At 36.5% G+C, this 19,306-nt stretch overlaps 1 protein-coding gene across 1 annotated transcript in view; it reads left to right on the top strand.

Annotated features, from left to right (window-relative positions):
• LOC113079111 (collagen and calcium-binding EGF domain-containing protein 1-like) overlaps window positions 1–19,306 on the top strand; it is a 46,047-nt gene that overhangs the window by 18,538 nt on the left and 8,203 nt on the right. The window contains exons 3-8 of the mRNA XM_026251312.1: window positions 9,925–9,977; window positions 10,808–10,942; window positions 13,349–13,486; window positions 16,373–16,479; window positions 18,688–18,796; window positions 18,886–19,025. Coding sequence (XP_026107097.1) covers window positions 9,925–9,977; window positions 10,808–10,942; window positions 13,349–13,486; window positions 16,373–16,479; window positions 18,688–18,796; window positions 18,886–19,025 — 682 coding nt within the window. The remainder of the gene's footprint in view (window positions 1–9,924; window positions 9,978–10,807; window positions 10,943–13,348; window positions 13,487–16,372; window positions 16,480–18,687; window positions 18,797–18,885; window positions 19,026–19,306) is intronic.

Genomic DNA, 19,306 nt, shown 5'->3' with positions numbered 1-19,306 from the left:
TAGAATGTGATGAGTGATCCAGTCATATATAGATAAGGGCTGCTAACGCGTTTTCATTTCTTCTTCGCTGCTCTAAACAGGGGTTGCTTGTTGGCAACACAGCACAACTTCCTGTGTTTTCAATGCATTTTGAGCAGCGAAGAAGAACCGTGCAGCGGTTAGGCAAAGCTTGCGGTCATAACTAGGTCTTTTTTAAGAAAATGGTATCGGATCGGTATATGGGTTCATGTACTCGCCGATGCCGATGCCAGAATTTGTTGTGGTATCGGAGATATTTCCGATACTAGTATCGGAATCGGAACAACTCTAGTTAAGTGCTATATGAAATAGGTTGGGTGTTTTGATAAGATGCATCAAAAATGACAGCTTTAAACATTTGATTGAAAACTGATAATTCTGCAGTGCAAATGCAAAATGCAAATCATTAGTTTGAAGACACTTTTACTCTCTTGTATTGCAGATGCTTTTGAGACCGCATAACTAATAAGTCCCTCTAGTGTTCTTGAATTATCATTCTTTACACAACTGCTATTTTCCTTGGTTTATGCATGACCACTGTAAAGTGCGCCATGGAGACTAACCAAACTTTGGCTGGTCAACGCTGAGGTGACTAGATGGTTCAGGAGCTTAAAGATTTGATCCAGAATTATTCTCTGACAGAAACACTGCTTGATCAGAGAGGGTCACAGGCGCTGACCTATGCACAGCACGTCTATAGAGTAATATCCTCTTTCAAGACAAATTGCCTTGTCCTGGAAGTACCTAGTGCAATTATATAATAAACGCCAAAGTCAATTCAGGCTATTATGTTTACAGTGTGTTATAGTCCCAAGGCAACTGCACTGGCTGAAATTGGACTATGGAGGGGGGATGAAATTAAAGATGTGAACGTAACCGGAAAAACATTTTACACCAGTAACAAAAAGACAAGATACAAAAGGTACTTTTATCAAGTCTGCAAAGCATCCTGTGACTTTTCATGATGTTTTTTAGTAGGGGTAGGAAGTTCCACCAAATATGATGTTTGGAAGAAGAAATACAAAAAATAAGTGACAAAATACTGAGAACAAAAAGATATCCAAGCACTTTTCATAGGTAACTGTTCTTTGTAATTTATGCCTTCCTGTAACTGTATTCCCAAAAGGTAAAGTGTTTTGGAGACATAAGACTAGTATTTTCCGACAGCCGTTCTCCTCTCTTGAACTTTCTGGCGAGTGCTTTCATTCTTTTTGCTCACTTGAGTAACCATCGCACCATGACAGACATTTGGTTCACCCCTGCATCGATGAACAGTTTATACATAAGTTTTTAAAGTGATGTGATGTGCCCCCACCCCTTTTAACAGAACGTGCTACAGATTGCATAAAGTGAGTTACATAACATGATCAGATCGCCCAAATGTTGGTTTTATTGTAAAACACATGGGGCTTGATATCATTTTCAGACCTCAGGTTTTGACATTTGAAGGACACTGAGAACCGCGGCGGACTGTAATGATGTTAAACTGCTGTTTTTGAAAGATTTGGTGATGCCCTAAATATTGCAATATCATATGCGTAGGGGTTTAATATAAGCTTCAAGAAAATGTCTGTAATATGAGGTATCATATTATAAATAAAACTCCGGATGATTGTTGGAATAGTAGCACTTGATCACTGTTTCACATTTCTCATAGACTGTATGCTGCACAACTTCCAAATAATTCCCCATGCTGATCCCATGTGTTTACTTCCAGTTCTTGACTATGAAGCAGTTTCTGATCATATATCATAAAGTAAACATTGGATAGATGAATCCATCTAGGCATTTTTTTTTAACATTAGAGTAGACAGATCCAGTCATCGCATGCTTCCACAGAATGAAATTTGGCTGTCCGTAAGTGATTTCTGTTCTAAAGTTGGCCAGCTCCTCTCCTCTCTCGAACTGTTGATTGTAAATAGGAGTGATGTGAAAACAATAGTGGGAGACCAAGGGGCAGAGCGACAAAGAAGGAAGATTTGCCAAAGCAACAACTCAACACATAGATTATATTTCTCAAATATCTGAGTTTTCCTGAAACTTTTCCAGCTTGCCAGTCTTGCTCAGGGATTTTCTTGGGCTTAAGTTTCTTAAAATAATTGATTTCCATCCTATATGTGACCAATATACCAGTTGAAACTGTGAAATATTAATATATCTGTTCTTGAAAATTTGGTTTGTTAGCTGTTCAAATTATGAGATGTGAGATATAATACACTTTACTTAAAGCCTTAATGCATTATAAAAGCTTATTTAGTGCATTAATTATGGCTTGTAATTCACCTTATAGCCTTATGTATTGCATGATCTCAGGAATAATTGTTATAATAAATTATAGTACTTAGATGTTAAATGTTACACCTTTAGAAGGTATTACGCATTAAAACAGGTGACAAACAAACCTTCAAATAGTAAAGTGCATTTTAACTTTTGGTTAAGATTATTAATTTAAAATATAATGCACTACAGTGTACATTATTAACAGCTTTGTAATGCATTGTACATAAAGGCTTTTAATTTAAATTTTATCGCCCATCTCCTCTCACATAACATTAAATTGATATTCAGTTTTTATAACATTCTACATTTAATGTTTCACAGTTGCTCACTGTTTATCAGCTTTATCAGCAGTGTGTATGTCGAAGTAACTGACAAGCATACTTTAAATTCAACTTAAATGTGAACTTTAACTGTGAAACGCCCATGGATTACATGGTGCCCATGCGAGCATAGGTTTCCAGATTAACTTAATGCCCATTAAAGCATCAGTCTGAATTAATCTCAGTTTCTCATCACCTCATCATGTCTGAAATGTTGACAGGCAGATCTTTGCATTGGCTGGCTGGGTCTGTCAGGCCCCATTCCAAGCAGTTACACCTAAACAAACACCAGCACTTCTGTGATTTAATGTGAACGTTAAAGTGCGGGGGGGAAAATTCAGTCTAGTGGGTTACTGAAGGCACACCGACTCATAAAAGACCTGTGGGTGGTGTTACAGTGCGCAAAGAGAGAAGACAAGAAAAACTAAAACAAAACTGGCCACATCTAGGGCCAGTGTGAAGAAATGTAGAGTTTGTGTCTGAATGTGTTTCAGGCTCTTGATTCGTGCCACATCAAGATTCTTCTAAGCATAAAAGCAGAGAAGGTGAAGTGGCCTTCTGCGTCAGAGCACCAGCAATACAATTAGACCTCCCTAAACACACACACACACTTGGCACAAAAGCAACAAGATCAAATTAGTCTTCAGAGGCCCAACTCGAGCGAAGGGTGTTTACTGACATGCAGTATAAGATGAGATCTAGACCATGAGATCTAATAAGATCCTTACATGTGTAATACTGAAACTTCAAACAGGTCCGTGTAATTTACAGTTTTCAGCTGTACAAGTTTTTGCTCAGGAATAGAGGAGAAAGATGACCGCCACAAATTCATGAAATAATAAGACCACTCACTTAACACAGCTGCTAATGGCTTCGGCTTCTGGCCAATTATGTGGATGTTAATTATAAAGGAAATTGACATTTTTGTTTTGCATTTGTTAGCCTGTGATTTCCAGCTGTGATCGTTGATGACTCCTTGTGCTGTGCTTGGCCAGACAGTCTGGGATATTTATCTGTGAATATTAAATACAGGGTATTAAATTCAAGTGGTATGATAATCTTAAAGTCATCATGGTTTTGAAATGCTCCCAATTAATTTTTTAATACACATTCCTGGACTTGAAATAACCTTACTTGTCAGGCTGGAATGGACCAGCTACTTTTAGAATATGAACAGATTTTGAAGCGTTAGACATCATATTTGTCGACTTTGTAAATGGTTACTGGTATACACAGAAAAATGCATCATGCACTAAATGACAGCAGATCACACACTTACAGACTTCTCTGCCCGTCATATATTACATGATTTTATGTGAAATCTGTTAACTCTGACTGGAGACTGGCTCTGACTTTCAGCAAATAATGCCAACTCCTCCAGACTGTAAACTGCGACAAAAATCAGAGCAAAAGTTATGTAGTGCATTTAGACCGTTCTATCTCTCCATCTATCATTGTATCATTCTTTCTATGTATATTGTTTGTTCTATCTATCATTTGTGTGTTGTATCATTTATATCTGTTGTTCTGTCGCTCGTTCTGTTCTATCTGTTGATTGCTCTATCTACAGTACTGTCCTGTCTTTCTGTCTATCTATTATTCTGTCTACGTTTTGTTTGTTCTATCATGTCTTCTATCTTTTTGTTCTGTTGTTGGCATTATAAGAACCTCATAATCACTTTTAGTTTAGGAATGTTTATTTAGAGCCTTGAAATTTAAATAGTGTTTGATTTGAATTGAACTGATGTTGCCCATAGTCTTTCCAGGGTACCATGATTTCCATGGTAAATTTCTCAGTGTAGCCAGAATGTCATGTTTTTTCCTCCATGTGCACTGTCAGTGTCTGTGCTTACTGCAGGTCTGTGCTCAGTTTGTTTAAGTAATTCGAGATCTTTCAAAGCCCAGCGAGTGTTGCTGAGGTCACACTAATCCAGACCTGATTTTCTCCTGGTAACTGGACACCCATCAACGTGGGAAATTAAATAAACACAACATTAGGAAAGCACAGGTGCTACTCTACCCACTAACAATGCCTGACAAGTCAAGTAAAAGCCCTGTTTAAAAGTGAATGTGTCTCAGTGTTAATGCACCTGTTTTTGTTTGGACATGGTTCTGGAATATCACCGCTTATTCATAGTTTCCATAATTTCCATCTATCATTTAACAGAGGCTGAAGAAAAACAAAACAGTTTCTTTTCCACACTATTATATCTAAACAAAACGCACTCAGCTCATTTTTCTTACTGTCTGAAATGTTTTAAGCTCTTTTAACGTGCCAGAATAACTAAACCTTTCCTTTTCATCTACAAGCAAATACACCTTAAGTGAGTAAAAAGGGCTTAAGGTGACGTTTCTTAATGAATCATCAATAATTATATTGAATAAATGTTATAAGAAATTTAATGTCACTGCATGCAAATTCCATCGCTTTCTCTTTTTCTCTCTTACATAACAAAGATTTGGTTAAAAGTCTGGTCGTGTCTGAGTGACCAAACCAGAACTAATCCATTTCATCCCGTTTTAATCCTCCCGAGGCTGGGTTCACATCTGGATCCTCCCCTCTGGAAACGTCAGACCATCAGAGCAATCGGGCCGCAAAACATCCTCTTCTGCTATTTAGTGTGATCTTATTATTGCAATCTGGCCCCTAGAGGATTTTAAATAGTAAATGATGTAACTGCACGCAGTTGCATGGAATTCTGGAATATTAATCTACTGGATGAAAACATCTGTTTGACAGAAGGTCCTAAAAAATATTAAAAGTAAATTTATTTGGAAAAACTGTTTCCCTCCCAGTTCATCAGGTTCAATGTGCAAAGGAATTAAGTTTCTTTATCTTTTTGGTGGATTTCCAATGAGGAATGGATATTAGTTTAGTATTTTTGTTTTATTGAGTTTATTAGGAGGAACCCTTTAATGTGTCATAACAAGAAATTAAATAGTTCTCGATCTTTTGAAATGAGTTTGATGTACAAAACTTCTTTCCAGTTTAAAAAGATCATTTGCTCTGAATATTGCTCTTAACTTCCACTATTTTGTGTCTGCGTTTATGAAGACTGGAGTGTCTCTCACGGGTCCTGCATGAGAAATGGGCATCAGGAAAACTAATTCTGGCCTCCATCAGTCTGTCAGGGTTTAACCACACTGACAGATGTGCCACTACAGGGAGTGATTCAAAGCCTTCACATTAACATGTCATGTTTTAAAGCATTAGTGCCACTGACCTTATCTTTAGAAAAAATGTCTTGCTGCTTTTCTCTGATTTTGTAATTTGCAGCTGTAGAGTGCATTTTATTTAGAAAGAGACAGGCCTGAACACAGTTTTGTGTTTTCAGGCTTCTGAGATTAAACCAATGCTGTGTCACACAGATAATATGAATCCGTGTAAGTAGCCGTAGTCTATATAAGACCTCAGCACAGAACATCTGGGGTTGCTCAAGACAAAATATTGAAGCCTTTATGAAGTTTTGTATATTTACATTCTGAATTGTGTGATGTATACAGTATAGGTTGATTCCGTGTTTGAACATTTCTGGCTCTGTTTAGGTCATTATGGGATTTGGTCCAGCTGGATTTCATGTTCTCCTATCCATTAAGCCTGTATAGTTTTTCATGTTAATGATGCACATATTAATAAATACTGTCATGCAGTGCAGATTTAGTTCTTAAAATTCATGGATATTTGCATGCTTCATGCACATCCAATAAATAGTTAAATTACCCTTTATTTTGAGGTTGCATAAAGATGTTTACAATATAAAAAAGCTAATTGTATTGTAATAATTACAAAAATTAACTAATTTATATGTTTCAAAGTTTGGGTTTTATGTGTCTTTATAAAGTCGATCTTAAAAAATGAATGAAAAATCAAATCCTCAAAGTATGAATATATTTGTGAAAGCACCAGCACCAGATGGAAACCTGAGTGTAAACACCACAGAGTTAATAAGCAAATCTTAAAAAATATTTTTGGAATGCTTACCCTGGCAGACACAGGTCCAGGGTCAGTTCTGGCTGTTCTTCTCTCTGAGTGTTGTGTGTTAAGATAGGGACATATCAGAGTTTGTGTATTTGTGGAGGATCAGGGTGGCTTTGGTATCAGCATACCAGAATCACGAGATTTTCTCTTTTGCATCTCCGTGTATATAAACCTGCATCCTTCCTATCCTGCTGTATGTGTTTGCTGAAGTGCTTTATTTTTTAATTACAGACTTGATTATCCTGAACACAGTTTGAGACATGGTTGAGATATGTGAGTTTACTAGAAATTCTTCAAAGTGAAAGTATTTAACCCATCTCAAGTGCGCACACACACACAGCAGTGAACACACACCCAGAGCAGTGGGCAGCCATTTATGCTGTGGCGCCTGGGGAGCAGTTGGGTGTTCGGTGCCTTGCCCAAGGGCCTTGCAACCTTTGGATTGAGTCAGACTCTCTAACCATAAGGCCATGACTTCCCTCCACTTACCTTTGTTTTAAGTGAAACATGCAAGAAGCATGAGACTTGCTTAAAGTCTCCATGTACACAAAATTTAATCTATTTGATTGGTGTTGAGGAGATAAGGTTGAGATCATTTGCATATGTTGCAAATTGACCGCTGTATCGTAACACATGTGTTTGTTTCTGTAGCAGTGGTGTGTGAATGTGTGATTTTACTTTGGTAGAGTGAATCTGACCCCATGAGTGTCTGTGTGTACATGACTGCAAACGTGTGAAATTCACCTCCACCTCATTCTGCCCTCACACCAATCACCACCTCCCACAGCAGGAGATTTGTGTCTCAGTGTATTCTCAGCACTTCCATGGATTCTCTCTTTTTCTGATGTTTTTCACCATATAAATCTGAGTTATGGCACTTGTGTGGCACAGCACAGTTGATTTTACAGCTGCGTTTTAGCATGGGTCTTACGGAGTTCAGAATTTGAGTTTTCCTACCTTGAGCTCTCTTAGGCCCTGTCCACACAGAGACGTGTTTCACTGTATACAGTAAAAGATTTTTATTGCATAGGCGTTTTGTCCACATGGATCCGGTGTTTTGGGAGTGTTAAACCGATATTTCTTTAAACCGGGTCCCAGAATGGATACATTTTAAAATGCCGCCTTTGTATTTTCGTGTGGACAGCGAATCCGTATATTTTCTGAAACGATGATGTCATCAGCCCATCTCTGGCCTCTAGTCAGACACATCTATGTTACGTAACAGCAACAAAAACATGAACACACACTGAACGATTGTCTTTTTATTAACTAACATTAACAGAGATTAATAAATGTATAGTTCCATGTTTGTTATATCCGATAGGGAAAGCTCTGGCTTCATGTGGACATAACCATATTCAATCCTTAAATTAATTTTCTTCACATTATACTACAAAAATGATTTTGTTTAATAATTATAGGTTCTTATGTAAGAGTGTAAAAATAAAACTTCTTTAGCACAAAAAAAATATTTATGCATGTATTTGGTCTTTTGAAGCATTAGCACATAGATAAACAACCATTGAAAGGTAAAATGTTTTTATTTTTTTTATTTTATGGAATCATAGTAGGGCTACCTTTTTAATAAAGGTTTTCCTATTCCTTCACAAAAAAATTCAAAGGGTTCTCTTATCTCATCATAGTTCTAATTCTATCACATCATAACTTCAAAAGGTTCTCCTATGACATCACAAATCTTAAAAATGTATTTGTATGGAATCAGACTTTTCAAATACTTTTGAATCCTTCATTTAGAGTCTAGAAAAGGGACATATACCCAGAGTCTCTGTAGCCTGAATGCTTCAGGTTCTTGTAAGCGTGGGAAAATTCTTTATTTTGAAGGGAACTCCAAGGACACCCATTAGTTCTGGGCAACATACAGCAGGGAAAAAAATGGTGTGGAGTGGAAATACTGCAAGTCTGTCTGTAAACAAGCTAATGTAGTAAAGTTCAATGCCAAGTTGTGGCTTATGATGATTTTTTTTAAATTATCATTGATTTCTCCACTCATTATTGTAAATATTTTTTATCTTGCAGTGTCATTTCCTTTAAGGAATTTCATATTGTTTATTCAGTTAAAGTCTATTATTATGTGCATTTATAATTTTTTTCAGGACATCAAGATATATATATATATAGTGCCCCTTAATATTGGGAGTTTGTTTGTTTGTGTATATTATATTGTGTTTGGGTTTTAGGTTTGTGTGTGAGAGAGATTTGTAAGTGATTGTAGTTCCTGATATTTCATCTCGTACTTGAAACAAACCAATAAAGTTTTCCTGTGTGAATCAGACCACCTAAACCGCTCCCATGATTCAAACCATACCAGCCAGCCATAGCCCAGCTCAGACCCCTTATTTCTTCTGTGGCTGTAAAAGCAATTATGTGAAAACATATTAACTGTTTATGTTGTTCTTATTGTTATTGTAAACCAATGCATTTAATTGTTTAACATGGTGATAGCCTTTTTAATATGAACTATTTAAGCATTGTTAATTAGTTTGCTTCCTCTGCAGACAAGACTAAATAGTTCCACAAAATGTGTGAGTAATACTGTTTAAAAAAAAAGGATTTCACCATTGCTTAATATCCACAATTCCCCCCTTTTTGTATTTTTTTTATATTTATTTATTTATTTAATATTATTATTATTTATTTATTTTTGGAGCATTGAAACATTTGGGAATCATTGTACATAGTATTAAAATGAATCATTTCTGTTAGTTCTTGTGAGTTGTTCCCTTGTCATTCTAAAAGAGTTACCTCTCCACAATGACCACTTAGAGTGGGAAAAGTTTGGGGGGGATATTAATATCTTACCTCGGAGGTGAGTTTTCCATCACTGTCCAGAAAAACACACTTTTTTTCCATTTGGATCTTCACTTTGTCTCATATTGTGAACTTTATGTAATTTACTCCTCTGATTCAAAGCTGAATTTTCAGCTGCCATTACTCCAGTCTTCAGTGTCACATGATTCATAAGAAATCATTCTAATAAGTTGATGGTTGTATGTAAATATAATTTCAAGCTCAAGAAACATTTCTGATTATTATCAATGTTGGAAACAGTCTTGATGATGATGTTGTTGTTTTATCATGTTTATCTGAAATAGAAACATAATTTTGTAACATCATAAAAGTATTTTCTGTCACTTTTGATAAATGTAATGTGTCCTCACTGAATAAAAAAGTATTTATTTATTAAGTTTATTTGAATGGTAGTTTAGCAACATCCTGGCAACCATCCATGACACCCTATTAAGGGTAAGACTTAATTAATTTTTTAAAGAAAGTATTATCATTTCTTTCACTTCGTCTCTCTTTCAGAAAGAAGTGCTGTGAAGGTTTTAAGTTTGTACTGGGACAGTGTATTCCAGAAGGTAAGACCTCTTTCCCCCCTCTCTCTCTTTCTCGCTCTCTCCCTACCCAGATTAGACTCCTCTGGGTTGAATTTGCTCTGATATTTCTGGAAGTGTTTTCCCTCGTCTCCCATTAGCGTTCTAAACAAAATCATTCCTTTTGGAAACCACTCAGCTAGAGCTTTTTCATGTTGTTTTAACATTTCCAGCACACCTTAAACAACTTGGCAGAGTTTCCCCACCAGTAACGATAGCTTGATTACCTTGTGTGTATTTTTATAGTGGGAACAGGCCTGTATATTAGCTTTTGAATGCAGTAATATACTGCTCGGTCTTTGGTTGAGGGTTTCAAACCACTAACGAGTTTTTACTCGTAACTGTCAAATAAAAATGTGCAACTAAATTGTCTGTGTTTTGCGGTTCGCCATGCCACATTGAGAGGTTGTGTAGTGGTCCCTGGAACCCTTTGAGACTGTCTACAGCCTGTTTTTAAAGCCTTTTTTCAATTTCTATGCTGTTTGTGTTCTCTGGTGTCCTTTCCTGCCCTCTCTCTGCTGATGAGAAACACATACAGTACTGATTGAGAATGGACACATACTTCCCTGACTCATACGGCATTCCATGCTGTCCCTGAGATGGTTTGGCTCTTTGGCCCAGACCTCTTTTTGGTTTTGTTGTGAAAAGTGAAAATACTTTTTTTTTTTTTTTTTTTTTTTAAGTACCACATTTGCATATTATTTTCGGAATGGACAATTATATTGTGGGTTTTGATGCAAGTGCTTTAAAGCTTTTGGTTTTTGTAGTCTTGTGCTTTCCTCTCCTGATGGGTTGATGTTTGTTTGTATACACAGACTATGATGTGTGCGCTGGCGCCCCGTGTGAACAGCAGTGTACCGATCATTTCGGACGTGTGGTGTGCACCTGTTATTCTGGATATCGCTATGACCGGGAACGACATAGAAACCGTGAGAAACCATACTGTCTAGGTAAGATTTTGAACTTACTTTAAATATATATAATAATACAGAGTGCAAAAAAAAATCAGTTTTCACACAACAAATGTGCAGTATAGGTATGAAACCATTAATCAAATACAAGAAAAAGTGATGACCATTTGCTTTTGGTCCTCAGCATAATGGTGTATGCAATGTACGCAACACAAACATTGCAATGTGTATACAATGTTTGTGATGCTCAAAATTTACATTTACCCATTTTATTTTTTTATTTTTTATGTAAAATCATAGTTCATAAAATGTTAGTTTATATAAATATATAATTGTGAATATAATTAAATTCTTATATTTACTTGATTTATTTATTTCTAAACTGTTAGTTTAAAGGGGGGGTGAAATGCTATTTCATGCATACTGAGTTTTTTACACTGTTAAAGAGTTGGATTCCCATGCTAAACATGGACAAAGTTTCAAAAATTAAGTTGTACGTTTGAAGGAGTATTTTTGTTCCAAAAATACTCCTTCCGGTTTGTCACAAGTTTCGGAAAGTTTTTTTTTCTCGAGTATGGCTCTGTGTGACGTTAGATGGAGCGGAATTTCCTTATATGGGTCCTAAGGCACTTCTGCCGGAAGAGCGCGCGCTCCCGTATAGCAGAGCACTGAGAGGCTGAGCACAGACATTCACTGATCAGAGCGAGAACGTCGCGAAATGTCACAAAAGAAGTGTGTTTTTGGTTGCCAGGGCAAGACAACCCTGCACAGATTACCAAAAAAAAATAAAAATACAGCATTAAGGGACCAGTGGATGGAGTTTATTTTTACAGAGAATCAACGGAGTTGTGCAAGTGTTTGTTCCCTGCATTTCGAAGATGCTTGTTTTACAAACAAGGCCCAGTTTGACTCCGGGTTTGCACATTGGTTATTTCTTAAGGATAATGCAGTCCCAACGAAAAAGGGTCACGATCGTGTGTTGGAACCGCATGCGGTGAGTAAAACTGCTTCAAATATCTCTGTGTTGTTAACTTAGCTATCGGCGCGTAAGCACATCAAGTAAACAACATGCGATGTTGGCATCAAACTGCACTTTCCACATGTACAGCTAAAAAAAAAAAAAAAGAAGACATAAAGTGGAACTTAGTCATTTTCCAAAACCGCTAAGCAAATATATACAGTTTCAATACATACCACATAGAGACGTCCTACGGTAGTCATTGATGCTGCTGCTCTTGTTAAATTTCAGCCTCTGGATCTGATTCTGGATCATAAATATACGGCTGAATCTGACTGTTAGCCATGGTTTGTTCTGGATGATGTTTTTTTCCTCACGGTAATGTCACAGCTTCCAGACGTTCTCAACCACTTATAGATCAGTGCTCTCAACGCAAAATCCTACTCGCGCACGTGATTCTTTAGCTCCGCCCACACGTCACGCCTCCAGCCGCTTGTTTTTCTGAAAAAAAAACGGTACAGGCTATCTTTCTCTTATAAATATAATAAAACTAAAGACTTTTTGGAGAGCTGAAGGATGCAGTACTACTCTATAGGTACTCAAGATTAACAGGAGATTGAGTGAAAATGAGCACCCCCCCCCCCCCCCCTTTAAATTTATTTTTCCTGAAACTGTGGTTACCATGGAAGCATTTTTGTAAAAAAAAAAAAAAAGATTTTGCTTCTCAAAAACAACATAAACATTAAATAGGACTTGTTCGAAGCATCAGGAATATTTAACAGCATGGATATATTAGCGCCCTCTATGGGTTGTTTTTAATTCTCAGGGTTGGTTTCTCAATGCCTCTTTAACCCTTGTACGGTGTTCGAGTCTGTGGGACCCATTTGCACTTTTTATCAAAAGAAAAATTATACTATTAATAAAAGAGTGGAAATTTTAGGTCCTGTGTACCTTCACTCTGTCCTCCTATTGTCTGGGCCTGCAATTAGTGTGTATGTGTGTGAGAAAGAGAGTCTATAAGAGTGTGAGTGTAAGTGTGAGTTTTGTGTTTCTGCCCCTGCCATTTCCGTATAAGGATTTAGCACTTTAATTCATGAATGTGATCTAAAAAAAGGTAAAGGGCAAATTTTGACCATATATGCTGTTTATAATGCTTGTTATTGGGATTAAGTAAACATCTGTTGAGTATTTGAACATAATTTTTGATTGTGTTGAATTAAAAACCCAAAACTGCAGCTGGTCCATCAGACCTATGAACACTGGCTGAGTAACAAAAATATGAACACCACACAAGGGTTAATAATGTTTCTTAAAGGGTCTGACCTTCCAGACTGCTGAAGTGTTAAATGGATTTGATGGGAGTCAAATATTGTTTCTCCGGCTGATCTGACAGAAGCACTCCATACCGCCCCAGGAGCAAACATCACGTCTTTTGCACTTTGCCAACTTTCCATCCCTCACACTTTCACTCTCTGTTCTTGCGTTAGACATTGATGAATGTGCCAACAATAACGAGACGGTGTGCTCACAGATCTGTGTGAACACCCCTGGCAGCTACCAGTGTGAGTGTGAGAAGGGCTTCTACCTAGAGGATGATGGGAAAACATGCACCAAGGGCGAGCGAGGTGAGTGTACTCTCTGGATCTTTGTTTGTCTGTCTCAGCAACACTCTTTGTTCTTTTACTTTAGCTTGCTTGCTTTCTTTTTGGTCTGTCTTCTTTTCTTCTGTAGTTTGGAGTTTCCCAGACGTTTGTGGGCCTGCAAAGCGGTTCACGACCTGAAACTGTGCACTAACACCTCTTTCAGACGTCCAGATTTTAACTGATGAAATAATTGCTGTAGTGAAATCCCGAGAAATCATTGTTAACATATAAAAGTTAATGAATCAACTTGGCAGTAATATGTTTTTGTAAAGAATTTTGTCAAACTTAGAATTTTCTGTATTTATACTCCGTTTCAGTGGTTTTTAGTCAGTAATTTTATACTGAGTAGCAATGGGTGTTTTTTTTTTCACGGAATACGCAGTGCTTCATGGGATTGTAGTTAATTTCCACCGTTTTCTGATTTTTGTTCAGTTTGAGAGCCACTTTCCCATTTAGGAGCTGCTTTTGCAAGTTTTTAAGGTTTTAAATAGAGCACAGAGAACCAGATATATTCATTTTCCTGTCTGGACCTGTCTATCCACAGATCTCTCCATCAAGCAGGTGTGGAAAGGATTGAGTGAGGTCTAAATGCCTTGACAGGTCATGGATGCATAATCTAGTTAAAGCAATGCAAACACAAAGAAAGATGGGCAGAAAATAAGCCGAGTGGATATGAAATGTAAATTACCTTTATGTATTTGAGTAATTACAACGTCTGAACAAAAAAAAAACTCTTCATAAAAATCATTATGGTCCCACAAATTCTTTGGTTTTCCTGGATCTATTGCATATTTGAACCCTTGCCGACAATGAATGTGTGATTTTGAGATCCATCTTTTTCACACTGAGGACAACTGAGCGACTTTTACAAATGGTTCAAATGGTCACTGATGCTCCAGTCATTGTTGGAAAGGGTTCAAATATGTAAAAGATGCTGGAAAACCAAAGAATTTGTGGGACTTGAAGGAGTTTTCTGAAGAACAGCAGGCACAAAACAAAAATCGGCTGTGAATCATTCAGGTAACAACACAGTATTAAGAATCGAGTGTATGGAAACTTTTGAACGGAGTCATTGTTATAAATTCAACTATTTTCTCTTATGGACTATATGTAAATGTCTTTTATGGGAAATATCTTATTCAGGTCAGTACTAAATAAATAATAAGATGCATTTTGTATGATCCCTCTTATTTTGGTAAAATAATTAACATTTTGCAGATACTATTATTATTAAAATTTGTATTAATTATTATAAAAAATTATACAACTTTTAGGGCCATTAATTTCTTGTCAGATATGGTTTAGCTCTTTATCTCCTCACTGTTTCCAAAAAAAAAAAAACATTCTGCAGCCTCTTCTGGTTTGACACATTTATAAGACATTACTTCCTGTCTCCAGGCAGGAAGTTCACTGACCCCTCGCGGTTAATGACTTGGGACACAAGCTAGCGGTTAGCATTAGCATCAATCACTCCTTCCTCTCCACTCCTCTACACACCATCTACTTTTAGGCTTTCTTGTGGAGCGTATCAGTCATTCAGAGTTTTCTGTCTGCTGTTTCCTCTCTTTTGGGTCAATTTGAGTGCAAAATAAGATGACCTTTCAGGGCATTTGGGCTTGCAACAATCCAGATGTACGAAAAAGGAATTCTGGGAATTCCAGACCACTGAGATTACAGTGTGTAGATTAAATGAGGTTATCGGCTATTAGTCAAACTGCTGTAGGAGTTTAAAAGGGCTTCTGAACTCTGCAGACTTTTGACAGGAATGACAGTAGTTAGTACATTCTGATGAGGAGCTAGTGTGTTTCTGATGATTCATGTATGGAATGAGCTTCCATTGTGACCTTAAGATCCCTATTATAAGTTTATGAGACATTTTAATGAAAACTTTAGCTCGGTTCCAAAACCTAGTGAGCTGCCTTGAGTACACTAACTGAAAAGGAGTCTCATAAGCTTTTTATTTAGAACACTCTACGGGGCAACAGCTAAACACACCATATATTTGAGATTCCCCTTTTGAAGTGCACTTAATTGTATTGTATGTGCTTTCGAATTTCCAATCTTAAAAGTGTGTTTTTATGTACTTGCAGATATAATATGAAAGAAATAAAAACTAAGTCAAACAGTATACCTTTATAAAGTGCTTTAAAGTACACTTATTTTGATATTGACAAACATACTAAAGCACATTGTGTTGTTTGATATTGCACTTAAAGTTAATATTTTAAATGTACTAAATTGCAACGTCATTGACAATGTGTCATTTCAAATATATTTAAATACATGACACGCAAGTTTTAGTAGAAATTACATTCATATTTTAGTTTACCATAAATGTGTGCCAGTAAATTTGGCAGTGTGCACATAATGTTTCATAGACAATATAAGAAATTAATTGAAATTACATACCTTAGTGGGTCAAAAAGCACTCTTAACTAATTGCATTTCATACAAATTTAAACAGATATTTTAACTTGATTATAAATAATATGCAATTAAATGTCCAAAAACATTACGTTCTACTCACACTTTTTTTTCACTTTTTTTTTTTAAGTATATTTTTAAAATAATGCTAGTAAAATGTACTTCTTTTTTATTTGAATTAGTTGAAATTAGATTTTAGCATATTGCTATGTCAAAATACAACACACTATGCATACAAATCAAACACATGGTCCATTTTTAATGAGCTTGAAATGCTTTAATTGTGCAATTTTTTTATTGCATCAGTTATGTGTATTTATAATTTAATAACATTCTCTTAACATTTGCCTTCATGGATTGACTTTTTCACTTAGCTGATTAATTTTGGTTTTGTCCGACAAACTTCCTTAAGCTCCACATTCATGTTGTTGTTTTTTTTTGCAGCCACACTGTTTGAGAAATCAGACAATGTCATGAAAGAAGGAACGTGCTCGGCCACATGTGAAGACTTCCATCAGATGAAGATGACCGTTCTCCAACTCAAACAGAAGGTGCCCTTTACCAGTTTCACCTGAAAGACTTATTTGCTAAAACAAGCCACAGATTTCCTTTTATAAGCATGTTCTCAGCCATAGATGTGAGCCGACCTAACAAGAACCAGCCTGCAAATGTTTCACAAGCAAGTCAGATTTAGGTTATACAAGTCTTCAGGGATGTGTTGGTGACTTTATAGGCAAAATAAAAAGTGATAAAACACGGGCTGAACAGCTGAGCAGTCTGGTGGTGTGACTTATGTCTGTCCTTGCTGCAGGCTAGTAAATCACGTTGAACACAGGGATGCAGTTTAGACGGGCTGTAGACAAAGTGAGACTGTCAGCAAATCCACTCAGCACCCTCATGGTCACGGCATGATATATAGCTCTTGTGCATGTGGTCCAGCAGACTATGAGGGGAAAAAACTGAGAGTAAAATATGTGATGAACTGGTGAGAGTGAGGCAAGACTTATGGTTCTGTGAGAAGGTGACACAAAAAAACATTGATATGTTTGCTTTAAAAGGTTTTTTTTTCTCCATTGTTTTAATTTCCTGCCTATTGCTTTGTTAGGAAAAAAGTTATATTGGCTTGCTCGTTTTATTTATTATTAATGTATTTTTAGATTTATTCATGGATTTTTTTTTTTTTCCTTTTCAGTTTAAAAAATGTATATGGTATGATATTTCGGACATGATATTTTAGGAGAATGCAGTTCCAGTTTGCAATGTTACAAATTATCCATTTATGAGGAAACATTATTATAAATTTATAAACATCATATAGTGGTCAGCTTGTAATTCAAAATTAATAAAATTATAAAAATGTAAGTAAAATTCATTGTGTACCATTTTAGTCTAAAGACTATTGCGTTGGTACTAAATCGGTCATTTATGGGGTTTAATAACTGTTAGGATTGTGCTTTAGAAGGTAGCTTACTATGTAGGCATTTGACTGCAATGTTTACTAAGTTTTGGAACAGAACTGTAGTGTTTTATTTCAACTGCAGATCTTTTATTCAAAAGGGACTGCTGTTCACAGCACATAATTCTGCTAATCTCTCGCAGCATCATAAGTGGTTGACATTGGCACTGGGTGCAACATAGGAATCGAAATATGTGCAGTCAGACAAAAATCAAAACCAGAAACAATGACAAATGAGATTTAAATTGACTGCAAAGGGCTGGACACAGACAAACAGATTTATGCACTAGGCCTAGGGCTGTATCTAGTGAATGTGTGTGTGTGTGTGTGTGTGTGTGTGTGTGTGTGTGTGTGTGTGTGTGTGTGTGTACTGATCTCCAGAGCTCATAGGTTAGAAGGTAATGGATACTTCCAATGAGTCCTCTGAAGTGAAATACTCTCCGAAAAACGCTTGTAAAAGACAGGCACTGATCTCAGTTCAGAGATTTCCTGTTTTTGCGAACAGCATGTACACAGATGTTACAGTTTATCGATCATATTACATGCTCACGTTACTTTGGTTTAAATTATAATTCTCTTTGTTACCTTGTAATGTTATATATTTTTAGCCATTCCCTCCTGTCAGATTAGTTGCTATCAGGTGACAGTAATGTCCTTATACCTTTTCTCAAAGGAATAATTTAACCAAATTTAATCACAGTTATGTCTCTAAATATTTAAGGGTTAATTGCTTAAAATTCATCACTGTTATAATGGTGTCTTAAGAACTAGTTAGACCAAGGTAAGGACCAAGCGAAGGGGTTAAAGTTAGATCAACGGATTCGAGTTTGACCAAGCTATGATATATTGCAAGCGTTTCTAAAAAGTTATGAGCTTGTGCTCTTTATTCCCAAGCCATTTATTTATTCTTTTTTTATTATTATTATTTTTATAAAAAAGATTTCATTTAATATTTCATTTTATTTCTTATATTTTCTTCCATTTATTTTTATTTTATTTTATTTTATTTTAGAGCAGCATGAAGATTCTTTCTTGAAGATTCTTACCACAGAAAATAAACAACAGCACATTGGGGTTGGATCAGCATAAGAGGGAGCAAATAATGAAATTTATATTCATCTATGGATTACTATTCTTGTAAAACTGACTGTTAATCTTGCGTTTTTGGTTCTATTAAGCTTCACAACCAAAAAAAAAAACTAGTTCATGTCATCTTTTTGTTCAGACTTTTCCAGTCCTATAGTGCAAGAAACAGTAAGACTCTGGATGATCTGTAAGTTTTGTGTAACTCTCCTTTCCTCAGATTGCCGTATTGCCAAGCAACACAGAGGTCAATAAACAGATGACCAATGAAAAGATGATGATGACACATCCATTTTTACCTGGACCTACAGGGCCACCTGGGCCTGCAGGTGATCTTTGTTAATATGCTGTTTATTTTTGCCATTCTTTTCCTGATACCATTCTTCTGTAAACCTGTCACATTGTATATCTCTCTCAGGGAGCCCAGGGCCCAAAGGTTCCCCTGGTCCTCCAGGACAAATGGGGCCACCAGGCATGCCTGGTCCCAGAGGCAACATGGGGCCCATGGGACCCTCACCGGACCTGTCGCATATCAAACAGGGACGCCGTGGCCCAGTGGTACATATCAGTCTTTACAAGTAACCTATAAGCTCCATGTATTATCAACTGTAATCAGTATCTGAAGTCACAGATTTGAAGACCAATGTGCTCTAGTTTATTATCCTGCATCTGTAACAATTAAAATATTTAGTCTAACATTAGCACATAATCTAATTGCACTTCTCCATTAATTCTTGATGTTTCGCTTGGGACACACTGCACTGGTGTTGTTTTCCAGTTCCAGTTGATTCTGCTGCACCATTAAGCTCCGTGACGATTACTCACTTTGGCTCAGCATC

Source organism: Carassius auratus, unplaced genomic scaffold, assembly GCF_003368295.1.
Source record: "Carassius auratus strain Wakin unplaced genomic scaffold, ASM336829v1 scaf_tig00027190, whole genome shotgun sequence".
In the NCBI taxonomy this organism is placed as follows: domain Eukaryota; kingdom Metazoa; phylum Chordata; class Actinopteri; order Cypriniformes; family Cyprinidae; genus Carassius; species Carassius auratus.
This window is presented reverse-complemented; position numbering and strand designations above follow the sequence as displayed.